General features: G+C 43.8%; 1 protein-coding gene across 5 annotated transcripts in view; it reads right to left on the reverse strand.

Annotated features, from left to right (window-relative positions):
- Positions 1-18,113, reverse strand: part of LOC121322789 (1-phosphatidylinositol 3-phosphate 5-kinase-like) — an 82,139-nt gene extending 64,026 nt beyond the window's left edge. For 2 of the 5 annotated variants that reach the window (XM_041263084.1, XM_041263085.1), the window contains exons 1-13: positions 17,130-17,548; positions 15,274-15,464; positions 13,552-13,728; positions 11,315-11,433; positions 10,077-10,248; positions 9,287-9,494; positions 8,843-8,932; positions 8,308-8,443; positions 8,062-8,219; positions 6,753-6,864; positions 5,595-5,742; positions 2,891-3,058; positions 864-926 (exon numbers count right to left, since the gene is read on the reverse strand). In XM_041263084.1, the coding sequence (XP_041119018.1) occupies positions 864-926; positions 2,891-3,058; positions 5,595-5,742; positions 6,753-6,864; positions 8,062-8,219; positions 8,308-8,443; positions 8,843-8,932; positions 9,287-9,494; positions 10,077-10,248; positions 11,315-11,433; positions 13,552-13,728; positions 15,274-15,454 (1,732 nt within the window). In that variant the 5' untranslated portion in view covers positions 15,455-15,464; positions 17,130-17,548. Of the gene's footprint in view, positions 1-863; positions 927-2,890; positions 3,059-5,594; positions 5,743-6,752; positions 6,865-8,061; positions 8,220-8,307; positions 8,444-8,842; positions 8,933-9,286; positions 9,495-10,076; positions 10,249-11,314; positions 11,434-13,551; positions 13,729-15,273; positions 15,465-17,129; positions 17,550-18,011 lie in introns of those variants that run through there. The other 3 variants (XM_041263083.1, XM_041263082.1, XM_041263087.1) reach the window with 3 other exon arrangements.
- Positions 18,114-18,325: the final 212 nt, after the last annotated feature.

Below are 18,325 nucleotides of genomic sequence, written 5' to 3' on the forward strand. Positions count from 1 at the left end.
GTGACATTATCCACCAGCCAGCTTGTGACACTCACTAAATGAAATCCCGTTTCATAGTGAATACGCATTCTCGACAGTTACTATGCATGACCCCAGCCTGGCCTCTCCATCATTTCCCCAGGTCCATGCACATTCAGATATTGAAAAGTCATGACTTCAGTTGACAAAGGGGGTAACTGGAGAGCAAGGTCATAATTAAAGGGAATATGTCATTTTCCACTATGAACCTAAACTATCTTAACTCCATTTTGCTTAATATAAACACTATGAAAAGCAGCTCTCACAATGCTCAAAGGGTCCTACTTGTACTTAAATTGTATTACATGTTTTATTTTATCTTTTTTTTTCCCTTTATGAAACACGTTGTTACAAGACTGGTCCTGAAACAAAACTAAGACCTTTCACTCTTTATACTACAGGCTGTGTTGATGCGTGACGGTGTCCTGCATCAGCCAGCCCCACCCAGCAGCTGAGAAGCTGAGAAAAACACACAACCAGAACAAACAGGACTACAGAGCACGACTTTGTACCATAAAAACAGCATGTTCAAAAGAAATGACATATAGAGAGTGAGATCATAGGCTTTTATTTACAGACACAGTCATTTTTAATTACTATCTGCTAGTTAGTTACTGTACTTAAAGTTGCTGTAAGACATACACAAAGCATTTACTTATAAATGATATACACAGTCCTATTGCTGTTTATTTTGGGTGTAATGCAGTACAAAACTATTTGATTAGATATCCTAATGTAGTCTTGCTGTTACTTCCTTATAAAAATGGCACAATCAAGCTACTTTTTAAAGACAGACAGACCTGCCCCAAGAAATACAAGCGCGAAGGAAAACGACATCTCTTTACCTCTGATGAAAGCGTCACTTATGGAGATCATGTGCTGTCCTCCATCCTCCGAAACCAGGAACTCTGTTCACAGCAGAGACAGAGAAAAGGACAGTTCAGAGAACCTAATATATATAGCAACAGAAAAATGCGGGCCTGCAAGAGATGTCATGGTAAATGAATGACTGTAGAGACACACACACGCTCTGCCAGTACAGGGAACAGCTTACCCACTCAACCAGACAAATAAGAACATAAGAAAGTTTACAAACGAGAGGAGGCCATTCGGCCCATCTTGCTCGTTTGGTTGTCAGTAGCTTATTGATCCCAAAATCTCATCAAGCAGCTTCTTGAAGGATCCCAGGGTGTCAGCTTCAACAACATTACTGGGGAGTTGATTCCAGACCCTCACAATTCTCTGTGTAAAAAAGTGTCTCCTATTTTCTGTTCTGAATGCTCCTTTTTCTAAACTCCATTTGTGACCCCTGGTCCTTGTTTCTTTTTTCAGGCTGAAAAAGTCCCTTGGGTCGACACTGTCAATACCTTTTAGAATTTTGAATGCTTGAATTAGGTCGCCACGTAGTCTTCTTTGTTCAAGACTGAACAGATTCAATTCTTTTAGCCTGTCTGCATATGACATGCCTTTTAAGCCCGGAATAATTCTGGTCGCTCTTCTTTGCACTCTTTCTAGAGCAGCAATATCTTTTTATAGCGAGGTGACCAGAACTGAACACAATATTCTAGATGAGGTCTTACTAGTGCATTGTACAGTTTTAACATTACTTCCCTTGATTTAAATTCAACACTTTTCACAATGTATCCGAGCATCTTGTTAGCCTTTTTTATAGCTTCCCCACATTGTCTAGATGAAGACATTTCTGAGTCAACAAAAACTCCTAGGTCTTTTTCATAGATTCCTTCTCCAATTTCAATATCTCCCATATGATATTTATAATGTACATTTTTATTTCCTGCGTGCAGTACCTTACATTTTTCTCTATTAAAATGTCATTTGCCATGTGTCTGCCCAGTTCTGAATCTTGTCTAGATCATTTTGAATGACCTTTGCTGCTGCAACAGTGTTTGCCACTCCTCCTACTTTTGTGTCGTCTGCAAATTTAACAAGTTTGCTTACTATCCCAGAATCTAAATCATTAATGTAGATTAGGAATAGCAGAGGACCTAATACTGATCCCTGTGGTACACCGCTGGTTACCACACTCCATTCTGAGGTTTTTCCTCTAATCAGTACTTTCTGTTTTCTACATGTTAACCACTCCCTAATCCATGTACATGTGTTTCCTTGAATCCCAACTGCGTTCAGTTTGAGAATTAATCAATAAAACATACACTGTAGAACAACTTCCCAGTAAAGAACTTTCAGCTTCTGCCTTCTGTCAAAACCATGAGCGCATGAGAACACAGCGTTGCCATAACAACTCACTTCTCCTTTTCTCCAGTCATACAAATAAGGAAACATACTTACTAGGAACGTACTGTAACTGGCAAGCAGTGGTCAGAACAACAAACTGCAGTGCTGTCAGGGAGATAAGGCAGAGCCGTCCAACAAGGTGCTGTTGTTATAAGGAGTCTAGAGACTCCGGACCGCTTGTCCCTCCGGCTCAAACTTCTCCTTTTTTGTTACTTTATTGTTGTATTATAACCAATATTTTTTTGAGCTCTTGAGTTTCAGCAAAACCGCTTGGACCACAAATTCTAGTCTCGTTTCCTGCTTTTGATGAAAATGGTTTAGTGTTTTAGCAACAAGAGCCACTAGTGTTTGTCATTTGGGAATGGCGATACAGTATAATGCAACACCAGCATGACTTGTTTATAAAGTGTTGAGAAACAGACCAGTGCAGGGCATTGTAATACTGCATGTCCACAGAAATGAAGAACATGAATAATTATATTACTGTGGACATTTGGAACAAGTTGGACATGCTCACACTGGTCATGTGGGACTCGACTCAGTCCTGCCAGTTAGCATACAGAATATACAGTATAAAACCACCGAAACTGCATACGTGGGTGGTTTCGGAGCGTACCTTTCTGCTCAGCGGGGTAGGGGGGCACGTGAGGGTACTTGGACTGTTTCTTGATGTGGAAGTTTACATTGTCCATCTCCACATTCAGACTTATAGACGCAGCAGAGTCACTGTCCACTGCAGACTGGAAACTGCTAACTGAGGTCCGTTTGCTTGGAGTGGCAGAGTCTAAGAAAAAAGAACGCAAACAAATAATCCAGATTTTCCACTGTGAAAATGGTTACATATTGGTCATGTGAAACAGTCAAGGGAACAGCATTACTCAGCATTTAGACCTAATACATCACTCTCTAAAAGAAACAGACATCATTACAACCCAGGGAACTGTTTTTTCTGAGAGTTGTTTGTGCTGTGTGTGTGTGTGCTCTGGGACAGGAAGGAGAGTTGTCTGTGGTGTGTGTGAGTGTGTGCACGCGTGCGCTCTGGGACAGGAAGGAGAGTTGTTTGTGCTGTGTGTGTGTGTGTGTACTCTGGGACAGGAAGGCAGAAACACACGCACACCACACAACCAACACACACGCTTCTGTCAATGTTTGTGTGTGTGTGTGTGTGTGTGTGCGTGTGCGGCGTACGAGGACCCCTGTCCTTCTCTCAACAAAACACGACCCACACTCACACAAACACACATGAGACCCTGTCCTTCCTCTTGTTGTGTGTGTGTGTGTGTGTTTTGCTGTGTGTGTGTGTGTGTGTGTGTGTGGTGTGTGTGTGTGTGTGTGTGCTGTGTGGCGTGGGAGACCCTGTCCTTCCTGTGTGTGAACAACGACACACACTCACACGAGACCGTGTCCTTCCTCTCAAACAAACAAAAAGACCCTGGACGACACACACACAGACATTTTGCTGTGTGTGTTTGTGTCTGTGTGGGTGTGTGTGTGTGGTGTGCATGTGTGGTCACGAGACCCTGTACTTCTCTTAAACAAACACGACACACACACACACGAGAACATTGTCCTGTCCTCTCTCAACAAAAAACGACGAGACACACACAAGGAGACCCTGTCCTTTCTAAACAAAACAACGACTCTGTCCTGTTCTCTCGTGTGTGTGTGTGTGTGTGTGTGTGTGTGTGTGTGTGTGTGCTCTGTGCAGGAAGGAGGTTGTGTGGTTGTGTGTGTGTGTGCTCTGGGACAGGAAGGAGAGTTGTTTGTGCTGCTGTGTGTGTGTGTGTGTGTGTGCTCTGGGACTGAAGAGTCAACGCGCGAGACCCTGTCCTTCCTATCAACATGTTTGTGGTTGTGTGTGTGTGTGTGTGTGTGCTCTGTGTGTTGTTCTTCTGGGCTGTTGTGTGTGTGTGTGTGTGTGTGCTCTGGGACAGGAAGGAGAGTTGTTTGTTTTCGCTGTGTGTGTGTGTGTGTGCGGACAGGAAGGAGAGTTGTTTGTTTTCGCTGTGTGTGTACACACACACACGAGGACCCTGTCCTTCCTCTCAACAAACAAAACGTGTGTGTGTGTGTGGTGGTGCGCTCTGGGACAGGAAGGAGAGTTTAACACACAACACACACAGATACGAGACATTGTCCTTCCTCTCAACAAACACGCGCGACACACACACACACGAGACCTGTCCTTCCTCTCAACAAAACAAAAAGGGCGACTGTGTGTGTGTGCTCTGGGCAGGAAGGAGAGTTGTTTGTGCTGTGTGTGTGTGTGCTCTGGGACAGGAAGGAGAGTTGTTTGTGCTGTGCTGTGTGTGTGTGTGCTCTGGGACAGGAAGGAGAGTTGTTTGTGCTGCTCTGTGTGTGTGTGTGCGCGCTCTGGGACAGGAAGGAGAGTTGTTTGTGCTGTGTGTGTGTGTGTGTGTGCTCTGTGTGTGTGTGTGTGTGTGTGTGCTCTGGGACAGGAAGGAGAGTTGTTTGTGCTGCTCTGTGTGTGTGTGCACTCTGGGACAGGAAGGAGAGTTGTTTGTGTGTGTGTGTGTGTGTGCGCTCTGGGACAGGAAGGAGAGTTGTTTGTGCTGTGTGTGTGTGTGTGTGGGACAGGGGAACACCTGTACACACTGTCAACAAACGTACGAGTGAGTGTGTGTGTGCGTGCGCTCTGGGACAGGAAGGAGAGTTGTTTGTTTTCGCTGTGTGTGTGTGTGTGTGTGTGCATGCTCTGGGACAAACAAAAGTGTGACACACGACACACACACAGAGACCCTGTCCTTCCTCTCAGCAAGACGAGTGTGTGTGTGTGTGTGTGTGCTCTGGGACAGGAAGGAGAGTTGTTTGTGCTGCTGTGTGTGTGTGTGTGTGTGCAGTGGGTGGGTTGTGCATTTTAACACACGAGACCCTGTCCTTCCTCTAAAACAAAACACGACACACACACATACGAGACCGTGTCCTTCTCTCAACAAACACGACGAGACACCCCAACACGCGCCCTGGTGTACTTCCTGTCAACAGAACACGAAAACACGACGACAACACACACGCACGTGAGACCCTGTCCTTCCTTCAAACAACACGGACGACACACACACACACCAACGCGCGAGACCCTGTCCTTCCTCTCACAGAAAGGAGAGTTGTTTGTTTTCGCTGTGTGTGTGTGTGTGTGTGTGTGCGCTCTGGGACAGGAAGGAGAGTTGTTTGTGTCGCTGTGTGTGTGTGTGTGCTCTGGGACACGAAGGAGAGTTGTTTGTATGCTGTGTGCTTTGAAGCCTTGCTCTGCATGAGAAGGGTTTCCCAGGGCAGCCGGAGAGCACACGCTGACGTACTTGGCATGTTGTCTTCGCCCTCATCTGCAATCTGCTCCGTGTCGCTGTCGTCAAACTTGATGTCTTTAAACCAGGAGGGCTCCGAGTGGCCCTCCAGGGAGTTCACTGAATCGCTGTCTGGAGACGGAGTCTCGGAAAACTCTGTGCTCTGATAAAACAGAAGCAGACAATCAGCTGCATTACTGTTGCAGTATTGCTGTTTAACATGCACGAGGCAGACTCGCTCAACTAAAGACTGTTCACAACCCTCTAGTGCGTCTGTAATTACATTTGACCGTATCTACTGGGAACTCTAAGAACAAAGAGTCTCTTTCTTAAATAGTAACTATTTTAATATCTGTATAAGAACATCACCCTCTTTTTTTTTTTTTTTTTAATTATTTTTTTCTTTTTTATGTTGATTCACAATTTCTACGAGTGGAAAATAACAAGGTGAAACTGACTTAAGAGAAAGAATTTATCATTAGATAACATTAACATTTTTTTTTTTTTTTTTTTTTTAATTATTTTTTCTTTTTAATACCCAACTGTGAATGTCTTTGATCCTGACCCTGAACTCAAACAAAAGACTAAAAAATGATCACAGGCAGTGTAAGGTAATCCAACCCTTTCTATTATGCGGTTAAGGAAATGCAGGTATGTTATAAAACAGACATGCATTCAAACTGTGGCTCAGCCCTCAGTGATGGTTTTCAGGACTGCACTCATTCATTCAGTTACAATATTAAAACGACTGTGTTTTAGTCTAAGAATTTGAGCAATCAGACAGATTAGATAAAAGCAGATTTAACAGGATTGCTTTCTCAAACAGAGCCAATAAATAGATAAGAAAACACCAAGACATTTACAACACACTGCATGTGTTCCTGTTTAAATCTACCCAGTGCCTTCAAAATGTGTGGAACCTGCAGGTCACATTTGCGCCTTTATTTTTTTATTTTTTTTACTTACGTTCTATTTTATGTTTTTGGTTTTTTATCTGTTTAGAAACTGCAAGGAACTCATGCAGATATTTCGTACTATTTTCTTATGTGCTTGGCAATCAATAAAATCTGCAATAGAAAGTTCCTAAAACAGTTTTTTATTACTGCAATCCTAAATGATTTGCTCACATTCACATAGGTACTAGTGCTACTGCTGTGGACAGGCAACACTTACCTGCAGGGGGCGGTAAAGGACATATTCATCCCTAAACAGCTGATCATGATGAGTGACACAGTCCAGCCATCGCCCATCCGCCAGCGCCTGACCAATCGCTATAGCCTGGGCTCTGAAACACAGACAGCACACGCGAAGCAGGGATCAGAGAGGCTACTGATCGCTGCACTGCAGCCTTGTTTTTAATCTGGGATCTCTGAACACCAGAAACACACCTAACACTCTGCGACCACTTGTACTTTAGCTTAGTGGTCTCCCAGTATTGCAAAACAGTCTCCTGCTGTCTTCATGGAAGGTTTGGGATACTGTTAAGCAGTCTTTAGCAGTTATACTCTGTGTGCAGCATGACTCATCCTGTAGTTTAGGAGGAAGCTGTCAACAGGTGCTGCTGGGTACGAAAATAAACAAAAGCAAATTAACATGTCTGTATTTCTGATTGGGAAAAAAAAAAAAAATTCCACGCAAGAAATTTCTGTGAATTTCTGCGGAATCCTGGAGGGACTGGTGATTAAACTTGTTAGCTTGAGAGTAAAAAGAGTGCAGTATTGGAAGCTGCACGCGAAATGCAATTCAAACAGGCGAGTAATAGCCGTACACCTTTTCATACATGCTAGCATTCTGAGAATAAAATATTGTTAAATGCTGAACCTTTGACTTGACATGCTGTTTTATGTTTAAAAAAGTATTATACGAAGGTCAGTCTCTTCCTCCGCCACTGGTTCCATGTTAGCACTGTAGTAATGCTTCAATATCGCATCACGTTAGCACTGTAATGCTTCAGTCTCTTCCTCCGCCACTGGTTCCATGTTAGCACTGTAGTAATGCTTCAATATCGCATCACGTTAGCACTGTAATGCTTCAATATCGCATCACGTTAGCACTGTAATGCTTCAATATCCCATCACGTTAGCACTGTAATGCTTCAATATCCCATCACGTTAGCATTGTAATACATGCCTTGTTGATCACGTTAGCATTGTAATACATGCCTTGTTGATCACGTTAGCATTGTAATACATGCCTTGTTGATCACGTTAGCATGGTAATACATGCCTTGTTGATCACGTTAGCATGGTAATACATGCCTTGTTGATCACGTTAGCATTGTAATACATGCCTTGTTGATCATGTTAGCATTGTAACACATGCCTTGTTGATCATGTTAGCATTGTAATACATGCCTTGTTGATCATGTTAGCATTGTAATACATGCCTTGTTTATCATGTTAGCATTGTAATACATGCCTTGTTGATCATGTTAGCATTGTAATACATGCCTTGTTTATCATGTTAGCATTGTAATACATGCCTTGTTGAGATGTGCCCGTTCCTCAACAGCCAGTTCACCAGCTCCTTGCCCACAATGCAGTTGGGGTAGGTGCGCAGCCAATAGCGGTGGTCCTGGAACTCCATGCCGGTGCTGTGGTGGCAAATCTTCTTCCACAGGTCCTTCAGCTGCACGGAATCCTACACACACAGAAACAACTGCTTTATAGCTACATCAATCCAACGCTATGCTTAAGAAAGCGCATGGCTACGCATGGCAGGTAATCACCAGCAGGATCTTCCTCTCTTCCTCGCTGGCATCTCCCTTGATGTAAGCGCGGCTGGTCTGGGGGCTGATGGAGCTCTCGTAGGGCAGCATGGACGTACCCGAGCGGTCCAGGGACAGGTTGGTAATGCTGGCAGACCTGAGAGCAGGGGGTGCATCTGAATCAGTGCATCAGATACAATACACTCTATAAAACAAGCTCGTACAAGAGAACACTATTCCCTCTGGAGGACAGAAAGTCCAGAATGAATGAGACTGTTTATCAGAATGAAACAAAGGCCAGGGAATGTTATGCAATACGGTAATAAGTCTTCCTTCATTTAAACAAATAGGGTGCTCCCTTGACTTGCAATTGTAACATTAAGAAAGCTGTGCCCATATTATTACTTTAACATTAAATAATGTGCAGGTGCGAACTACATAAAATAACAAAGACTTGTCCGCACCCCTTCCCTCATCGTGATCAATGTGTTCACGCGATCCTGAGGGAGAACCCCCAAAGGAAGAAGGCAGCTTTTAAAGCACTCTTTGAACACACCTCTTCCGCGCTGGAGACTTCCCCACATCCTCCTGCATGCTGGCCAGCCGAGTCGCCAGGCTGTTGGGCTGGGAATCCTGGTGAATTAAACTGGCAAGAAAATATAGAGCTCACGTTAGCTGTGAGTAAAGCAAACCCCTAATAGCAGAGGCATGAGAGCCCCTATACAAGACAACCAGGGTATTTTTGCAGTTTCCCCCCCCCCATGCTTTTCCCCTGGTTTGCTTTTTATTAATAAGCTTTGCTATACTTTACAAGGCTTCCCTATGCTTTACCTTGCTTTCATTGTGTTTTACCACATTCTGCTTTTACAAGAGCCGATATAACCCCATAGCTCCCAAGAACTTAAGAGGATCCTATTCGCTATTGAAACAGCTATAAAAGGTCACCTGACATTGCACACAAAAAAGAAGTGCACCATGAGAAGTGTCGAGTGTCTGTTACCTCTGCCAGGCCAGATCCTCCTCCAGGAAGATATTGCGACTGGCCTTCCTGCCCCCGATGGGGGTGCGTGGCTCGCTGGGTTCCAGCGCGGACACGGCGCAGGTGGCGTCAGACAGAGCGCTCAGGTCCTCCCCGATAGAGCTGCTGTCAGCAGAGTGCGCGTAGCTCAGCGCTATCTTACGACAGTAGGTGCAGGCCCGGAGATCCCCTGCCACAAAAACAAAGGGCGAGAGAAGTGACTTTATGGATGTCCGCTCAGATCTGTAGAGTGCAGCAAGCTGATTCTCGATCAGACACTGGCTCCGCACACGTACACTGTAGAAATATTCCACCTTGTGTGTGGCGTATCCAGGGGAATTCCAGGGATGCACATAAAACTCCTGTTGCATAGCTGTTTCACCCATTCCAGATTGTACTATGTGTTTGATAAGCCTCAGTGTATAGGAAACAAGCTCAGGTGTACCTTATTAAACTCAAAGTAAAACCAGGAATGGCTCAAACTGAAATCCCAGGAGTTCACTGGGCACTAGCTGAAGTGTTTGTCTACTTGACATACTGTACCCATAGCATTACATTTTAATTATATCACAGCTATCCTTAGCGCAGGTTTTAAAAAGTAACCAATAACAAAACAAACAACCGCTGTGATAAAAAAAAATAACTGATTGGCATTGTATGTAGAGACAGCATTAAATATAACTGTACACAGTTCTTGTTACACAAGCCACTATGTAATCTTTTTTGTTTCAGTTTTGAAATCGGTTTCAGGCAACAAGGCAGCTTCACTTGCCTGTATATCCCATGAATTTGCCAGGGATCTCCTGGTTACAGCAGCGGCTACAGAAGATCTGTCCGCAGAGCCGGCAGTGATGCCTCCTTCTGAACGTGGTGAATTTCTCACTGCAGTCGTAGCACTCTTTACACTGGCTGTCCGGCATCCAGTACTGCTTCAGGTCACTGTCCTGCAGCACAAAAATAAAAGGCACTGTCAGAGCGGTTTGATCCAGGATGCACTTCACACCATTGCTATACAAAAACCCAAAAAACAACCCTCATAAAACTGTTTACCAGTGTACATGTGCACAGCAATTCTGCAACGTGCCCCCATGCTTTTCCCACGTCTATCCTACGAGCTTACCAGTGTACATGTGCACAGCAATTCTGCAACGTGCCCCCATGCTTTTCCCATGTCTATCCTATGAGTTTACCAGTGTACATGTGCACAGCAATTCTGCAACGTGCCCCCATGCTTTTCCCATGTCTATCCTATGAGTTTACCATGGCTTGGAAAATGCATGCTTTTAATGTGGTAAACTGTAATACGGCAACGATCAGTGTATTCAATTGCTCAACTGGTCGGTCTAGCTAGTCTGTACACATTCAGGTTTTTTTCCGGTGTTAGAAGTTGGTGAAGCTTACTCATACATTTGCATGTCCACGCAACACTTCATTTCAGTAATTGAGGCCATTGTGGTTAGGATGACATCTCTCACAGCTTGTGAAGACATGTTCTGTATAATAACATCACATTCAAAAAAACCTAAACCCTGCAATTTTCACCCATCATTAATCTGTAGCTGTTTAATTTTGTAAGACATGGAGAAGTTTGTTTCTTCGTTTTTTGTTTATGTATCCATTTAAAAACACATTATTTCTCTCTTTATTGTCCTACATTGCCCTCTGGTGGAACTGGGCACGGAAAACATTTGTTAAAAGAGAACAGTGATCTCTAGGTTACATTTACAGAGCTCATGGGATGTTTAAAAGCCATTTAATGCATAGCTATGAAGCTGCATAGCACATATGGAATGAACCGACACCAGCTAGTAAAGTGTGCAGACCATCGTAAAAGGCATGTGATTTTAGCCACATATCAAAGTTAATTACTGCAGCACCAAAAGGGTCACAGCATCTAGGACACCTGAAGCACTGGGCTAACACTTAATGAAGTTTAGCCATACTGTACTCACAAGGTATTCACCACCACTGTGGGCTCTGAATGGGCTGTGAATGTATGTCCCTGCTTACCTGGCTCTTCCCCTCCATGATCTCCTTCAGCCTCTTCAGCACCGTACTGAGGCTGCGCAGCTGCACTGCTGTGCGGGGGTCATGACCTCCCAGGGGTGGCTCTGCCTTCCTGCGGCCCTCTGCCCAGCAGAAAGAGAAACACACACAGATTATATATATATATATATACACACACACACATATATATATATATATACATATATATATATGAATGAGAGAGAGCAAGCGAGCGAGTGAGCGAGAGAGAGAGAGGTCAGATCCCTTGCATTATCGTTTGCAATATTTATTTTAGGTTATGAATCAGGGACAGAAATAAGACCCCCACAGAATAGCAGTCTGATCCACTCCTGGTTTCACTGAGTTTAATACTGACACATTGTGGTTAATCAAGCCCAAGTTAAACCCTGGAATAATGAAAACTGCCTTGCAAGAGGAGTCTTATTCCCACCCCTGTGAATAAGGTTTCAGTGCAGTGCTTCTGCAAGAGGAGTCTTATTCCCATCCCTGTGAATAAGGTTTCAGTGCTGTGCTTCTGCAAGAGGAGTCTTATTCCCACCCCTGTGAATAAGGTTTCAGGTGCAGTGCTTCTGCAAGAGGAGTCTTATTCCCACCCCTGTGAATAAGGTTTCAGTGCTGTGCTTCTGCAAGAGGAGTCTTATTCCCACCCCTGTGAATAAGGTTTCAGTGCAGTGCTTCTGCAAGAGGAGTCTTATTCCCACCCCTGTGAATAAGGTTTCAGTGCTGTGCTTCTGCAAGAGGAGTCTTATTCCCATCCCTGTGAATAAGGTTTCAGTGCTGTGCTTCTGCAAGAGGAGTCTTATTCCCACCCCTGTGAATAAGGTTTCAGTGCAGTGCTTCTGCAAGAGGAGTCTTATTCCCACCCCTGTGAATAAGGTTTCAGTGCTGTGCTTCTGCAAGAGGAGTCTTATTCCCACCCCTGTGAATAAGGTTTCAGTGCTGTGCTTCTGCAAGAGGAGTCTTATTCCCACCCCTGTGAATAAGGTTTCAGTGCTGTGCTTCTGCAAGAGGAGTCTTATTCCCACCCCTGTGAATAAGGTTTCAGTGCAGTGCTTCTGCAAGAGGAGTCTTATTCCCACCCCTGTGAATAAGGTTTCAGTGCTGTGCTTCTGCAAGAGGAGTCTTATTCCCACCCCTGTGAATAAGGTTTCAGTGCAGTGCTTCTGCAAGAGGAGTCTTATTCCCACCCCTGTGAATAAGGTTTCAGTGCAGTGCTTCTGCAAGAGGAGTCTTATTCCCACCCCTGTGAATAAGGTTTCAGTGCAGTGCTTCTGCAAGAGGAGTCTTATTCCCACCCCTGTGAATAAGGTTTCAGTGCAGTGCTTCTGCAAGAGGAGTCTTATTCCCACCCCTGTGAATAAGGTTTCAGTGCAGTGCTTTTGCAAGAGGAGTCTTATTCCCATCCCTGTGAATAAGGTTTCAGTGCAGTGCTTTTGCAAGAGGAGTCTTATTCCCACCCCTGTGAATAAGGTTTCAGTGCTGTGCTTTTGCAAGAGGAGTCTTATTCCCACCCCTGTGAATAAGGTTTCAGTGCAGTGCTTCTGCAAGAGGAGTCTTATTCCCACCCCTGTGAATAAGGTTTCAGTGCAGTGCTTCTGCAAGAGGAGTCTTATTCCCACCCCTGTGAATAAGGTTTCAGTGCTGTGCTTCTGCAAGAGGAGTCTTATTCCCACCCCTGTGAATAAGGTTTCAGTGCAGTGCTTCTGCAAGAGGAGTCTTATTCCCATCCCTGTGAATAAGGTTTCAGTGCTGTGCTTTTGCAAGAGGAGTCTTATTCCCATCCCTGTGAGCGATAGTTCAGTGCAGTGCTTCTGCAAGAGGAGTCTTATTCCCACCCCTGTGAATGATGTTTCAGTGATTTTTCTTTCTGGAAATTAGGTGATCCCTTTAATTACTTGTTTTCTTCCTGAAACAAATGATTGCAAGCACTAAATTGGTACTGGGAACAGCATCATGCAAATGCTCATTGAATCAATGGGAACTGCTGCTTGGTAACACTGCCTGTGTACATCCTTTACTGACAAGAGTAATGCATTGTTTCAGTATGAACAGAAGCAATGTTTCATAGTGATCAATGCAAAACCCAAAGCTACCCTTAGAAATACTTGCTGACTGACATCCTATATTCTGGGAGACCTGCGACAGTCCAATCCCATACCTCCTTGTGCACTGCAGCCCAGCAGGTGGTGAATTGAGCACCTTCATTGTGATCTTGTTACCTGACACTGTGGAGCTTCGTCTCTGGCTGTCTGTGGAATGCTGTTTGTTCTGCATTGAGGTCCTTACAGACTGGGCCCTGCTTGTGTGCTTTGTACTAGAACAGGACTCCCTCGCCCCCTGCTGGCAGTCTGGATGAACCTCGCTTTTCTCTGGAGAGGCGGCAGGTCTGGCCTCATCTGATAAACCAAAGATACAAATAAAACCATGACTGCTGCATCGACCAGTACTCCCAGTTAAGGTCCCAGGGCCCCAGATTTCTTTTCATTAGTCCAGAGATATTCAAATGACAAGAGAAATGGAGACGCATGACGTGAAATCATGACATATGAATCATTAACCAGCTCTGCTAGGACTGAGAGTCTGGGACGTTTCTACAATTAAAATAATTCAGCTTTGGGAATGGAAAATGCTTATAGTCGTGCATTTGTTTAGAACACAATATTTAGCATTTTGCAGCCCCAGGACTATCGATACAACCGGGTTAAAATGAGAACAAAGAAGCAAACTCTGGTGGATTTCCGTAGCGCATCACATTCCTTCAGATACGTGAGAGAAGAAACCCACCATCATGTGGTGAGACTCAATGCCAAATGCATTGTCAATGACATGCGAGCCTCGTGCTTCTCTCTGAATGAACCAAACAAGTAAGAACAGGGAGCCGCTCCTCATATTTGAAAGCAACTTCAAATATTCAAAAATGTTCTGAACTCCCAACACTCCCTGGTATTGCATACAGATTCTAAAGCAGCTGCTGTTTCAGACAGGGGCCCTGCATGGTAATCACAAGAGGAAATGCACACATGTGCAATGCACTGTGACGTCAGTGCGGTCAGGCACATCCCTCACGTGAGTTACCCCTTCATGCCGACCATGTGAGAAGAATCATGCGGAGGAGCCCCTTCTTGCAGTGCTGCACATTCACGATTTTCCCTGATATTTGATACTCTTGTACTGTACAACAAGGGACCTCTCAGACAGGATGAGCAGAACTGCTGTATAGAATACTCTGGAGACCACAAAGGTCTCTTGTTCAGATGAGAAGTGGAACCTTCGGTAAAGAAAGCTCCTTTCAGCTCAGCCTCAGAAACTGAAAAACAACAAACAGCAACTGTCTGCACATGGACCAACTGAGCTTATTATATAAAATACTGCTGTGAAAAACGAAAAGAAATGTGCTTTTTTAAAAACAAACATATCAGACAATAAGAACAAAAAAGACAGATAGACATCTATATATATATATATATATTATATATATATAACATATATATTATATATAAATGGATATATCAATATATATATATATGGATTTATTCTGTTAGAAAACAAAACTACTGGTACATTCATACCAGCTACAGATGGCATTTATTTATCATTCAGGAACCATCTGGCAGACTACAAGTAGCTATGTAGGGCTTTTGGTCATCTGTCAGGACAGACAATATTATGTAAAGAAGAATCAGGATTCAACGATACAGAATTCCTTCTGGATGATGGTTGACTTCGGGCCTCGTTCACAAAACTTAGAAGACTGTTTTAAGGAAGGTTTTGCTAAGGGCTGTCTTATAAATGACTGTTTTGGAAAACATTTGAAACTGTTGCAGTTTATTCGTTCATTTTTCAAATCAGTGTTTAACCCACTCAAAAAAAAAAAGAAAAAGCACCTAATTCCTTAACATAGCGGTTAAAACTGTGTGAACAAGCTCTGCATCTGTACGTACCTCTGCTGAAGCGGAAGAGGCTGACGAAGGAGCTGTATGCGGTTTTGAGGGGGGGCTCCTCCTGCTCGGGGGTGAGGGGTTTGAAGTGGGTGAGTTGGGGTGGGGTGCTGGGGGACTGCAGGGGCTCCCCACTCAGGTCCAACGTAGAGGAGGAGGAGGGGGGCTTTTCACCTGTAGCCATGTCATTGGTCCTGGAATTGACACACAGAGGGAAAGTTAGGCTGCTATTTCATGCAGGAAATACAGGGACCAGGATTCACTGTAAACCATGGTGGCTTGAGGCAATGCAGGTTTTCTCAAGGGCTGTAGTGGGTCCCTACTGTGCAAGATACAAGCCTCACCGACCACACGGATGATCTTCTGACAAAAACAAATTCATGCGTTTACTGAGTCAGCCAACTGTATGAATGTACATTAAGCTTTGACTTTACTTTTAAGGGAAACCTGATAATGTGTGCATTTTGTTTTAAAGAGAATTATTTGCAGCAGATAAAGATCCCATAAAAGATACTGCGCTTGCTTTTGTTTTATTGTTATTCTACCAAACTAAATATTAGTTACAGAATATAAAAGGCCAGTGACCCTCAATGTTTACAGTCATGTTCACATACTCCAGACACAAAACCTATTTATTTCAATTAAAAAGGGTATTGAAATTGTGTGGCAAATCTGAAAACCCTTACAGTGCCCCACTGTAACATTTTATTAATGTATGTTAGTTACGCATTACACGGGGAATGATTGCAAATTGACAGTACAGTACTTTGGCTCAATCCAGAATGCTTTAAATCCAATTAAAATAATAATCATCATTATCATAATAGATTGTGCCTCCGTTACAGCATGCTCAATTCTTGGATCAAGGGGCAGCACTATGAAACAGGGCAGCGTACACTTTCTTACATACTGATACTGCACTTTCCGTTTGCCACTCGGCTTTCTTCAGAATTGCACGCCAGTTATTTATAACTGCAAATCTTTTGAACAGTAGTTCACTGTAGCAGCACTATTAAACAGAAAGTCTGCACTTCTTTCCCATTGAAGGAGAAGCTCAGACCACGAGAGGAGGAGGAGAGAGTAGCATATCACACCAATTAAAGTGACTCCGTAATTATCCTGGAGAGGCTGAAAGTCCAGAATACAATGTACTTTAATATTTCTAACCAAACAGCGGCAGCTGGCAACAGGCACTGTCATAAGGTGTGAATGAATCACCCTGTACAGTATATGAAACAACCTCATACCGGCATCCAATATGTGCGCATAATTAGAAACCAACAGCTAAATAATCCACGATCATTCGACAGCTTGCTAACCTGCCCAACCGTTTAAAAAAAATAAAAACATTCGAACACAACTGTTCATTTTTACATGATAATAATGAGCACGGTATGTTTTTTACATGATAATAATGAGCACGGTATGTTTTTAGCGGTTTATTTTGAAGCCACTGGTCTTTCAGTGCATGCAATGTGATATTTTAAACTAACGTCGTACACCGTATCACACTTCGTCAAAAAAGAAACAATATGCAGTCTCTGTGTGCAGTGTACGGCAGTGTACGGCAGTGTACGGCAAAGCGCTGCAAACACAAGAGTGGCGTGAAACAGCCGCGTCATTCAAACCCAGTAATCCAGATTAAAAACGGACAGCAACATGCGGGTCCAATCGTTAAAGGCTTGTTTTTAGAGCAGCTTTCCTAGCACTGCCTGAATGTATGGCTTTAATTTTACTGATTGTTGCAATTTATGAGGCCGTCGCTGTGGTGCAAATTGACCAAAAACACTGAATCAAAAGAATACTTTTGAGAGACAGAACAACAACCGCGAACTCGAATTGCAGTAAAGGCGCGTTACCTGTTCAGAGCGGCGTCCTCGCTGGCATGCTGGTCTTTTGTTTTGTGTTTTAAATCAGGTGATTTGTGTTTAAATTAAGTAAAATCTGCTTCCAATTTCCGTGCACCCCCACCGCCATTGCCTTCCCCTGCAGACCAGGCTCGACCAAACTGTCAACAGCACAATCGAACTACAGCTGTGCCAGACAGCCAAAACACACCCGCTGATTCCGCGCGTTAACTGAGAATTTAAAAAGGGTCTGTTCAGTTTGGAAGTTTGATAGATCCTATTGGGTGATGACTGATGACCATATGCTTCCAAGCTCCCTGCGACAGTCTGGGACAGACGTTTTGTTTGTTTTTTATAGTGTTTTCTGCTAGTTTGTAGTCTCGTTAAGTCCTAAATAGCAAGGCATGCATATTCGTGGCAGGGCTGACTTGAGAATTATCAGTCCCGTTTTCATTGCTAGAGCAGTTTTGTTTCGGTAACAGCCGGTTCATATTCCCAGGGAAACGTGTGCTGTGAAATCTTGTAATGTCTGCGTGTTCTGTAAAGGCACCTTATGACAGCATTACTCAATCTTGGGGACAAAGTACAGTATGCACGCAGTACAGTATGCACGCTAGCCACGGTATTCTACTGTTTCATCTTCCTCCAGATACGTTATATTGGGAAATATGCTAATATTTATGCTATGCACAGAAACTCTTGCAAATCAGATTGTGAAATACTGTATGCAATGCATTCTGTAGACCTATGCATCATTACCCTGGTCTAGTCAAGTGCCTTCTGCTGACCAACCCAGTGGCCAATCCTCTCAATCCGTTTTTTTTTAGTTTGTTTTGTTTTGCAATCCAAGTACTGTAGCTGCCTCCTAACCACCCTTTGCTGATCAGGCCCTACCTTCTGCTGGGCCTGTCTGTGTGTAGCTTATCAGCTCATTCCCACTGACCGTGGTGTCGTCGTCCCCCCTTCGTCTCAGCTGACTGCTTCAACACCAGCTTCTTTCCTTCAATCAGCTGGCACAGAAACGCCACGCCTGCTGAGCCCACACATTTCCTAACAGCGACGCTTAAACTGGGGTTACATAATAATGTGTTCAATGTGTTCTTTCACTGTTGCGGCGAGAGGCATACAGCTACTCGTTATGCAGTACAGTACAATAAACCCTTCTGTCACCGTTTTTTGTATTTACTTTTTTGGAAATTTTAAAACAG

This window comes from Polyodon spathula, chromosome 11 (assembly GCF_017654505.1).
Source record: "Polyodon spathula isolate WHYD16114869_AA chromosome 11, ASM1765450v1, whole genome shotgun sequence".
Classification (NCBI taxonomy): domain Eukaryota; kingdom Metazoa; phylum Chordata; class Actinopteri; order Acipenseriformes; family Polyodontidae; genus Polyodon; species Polyodon spathula.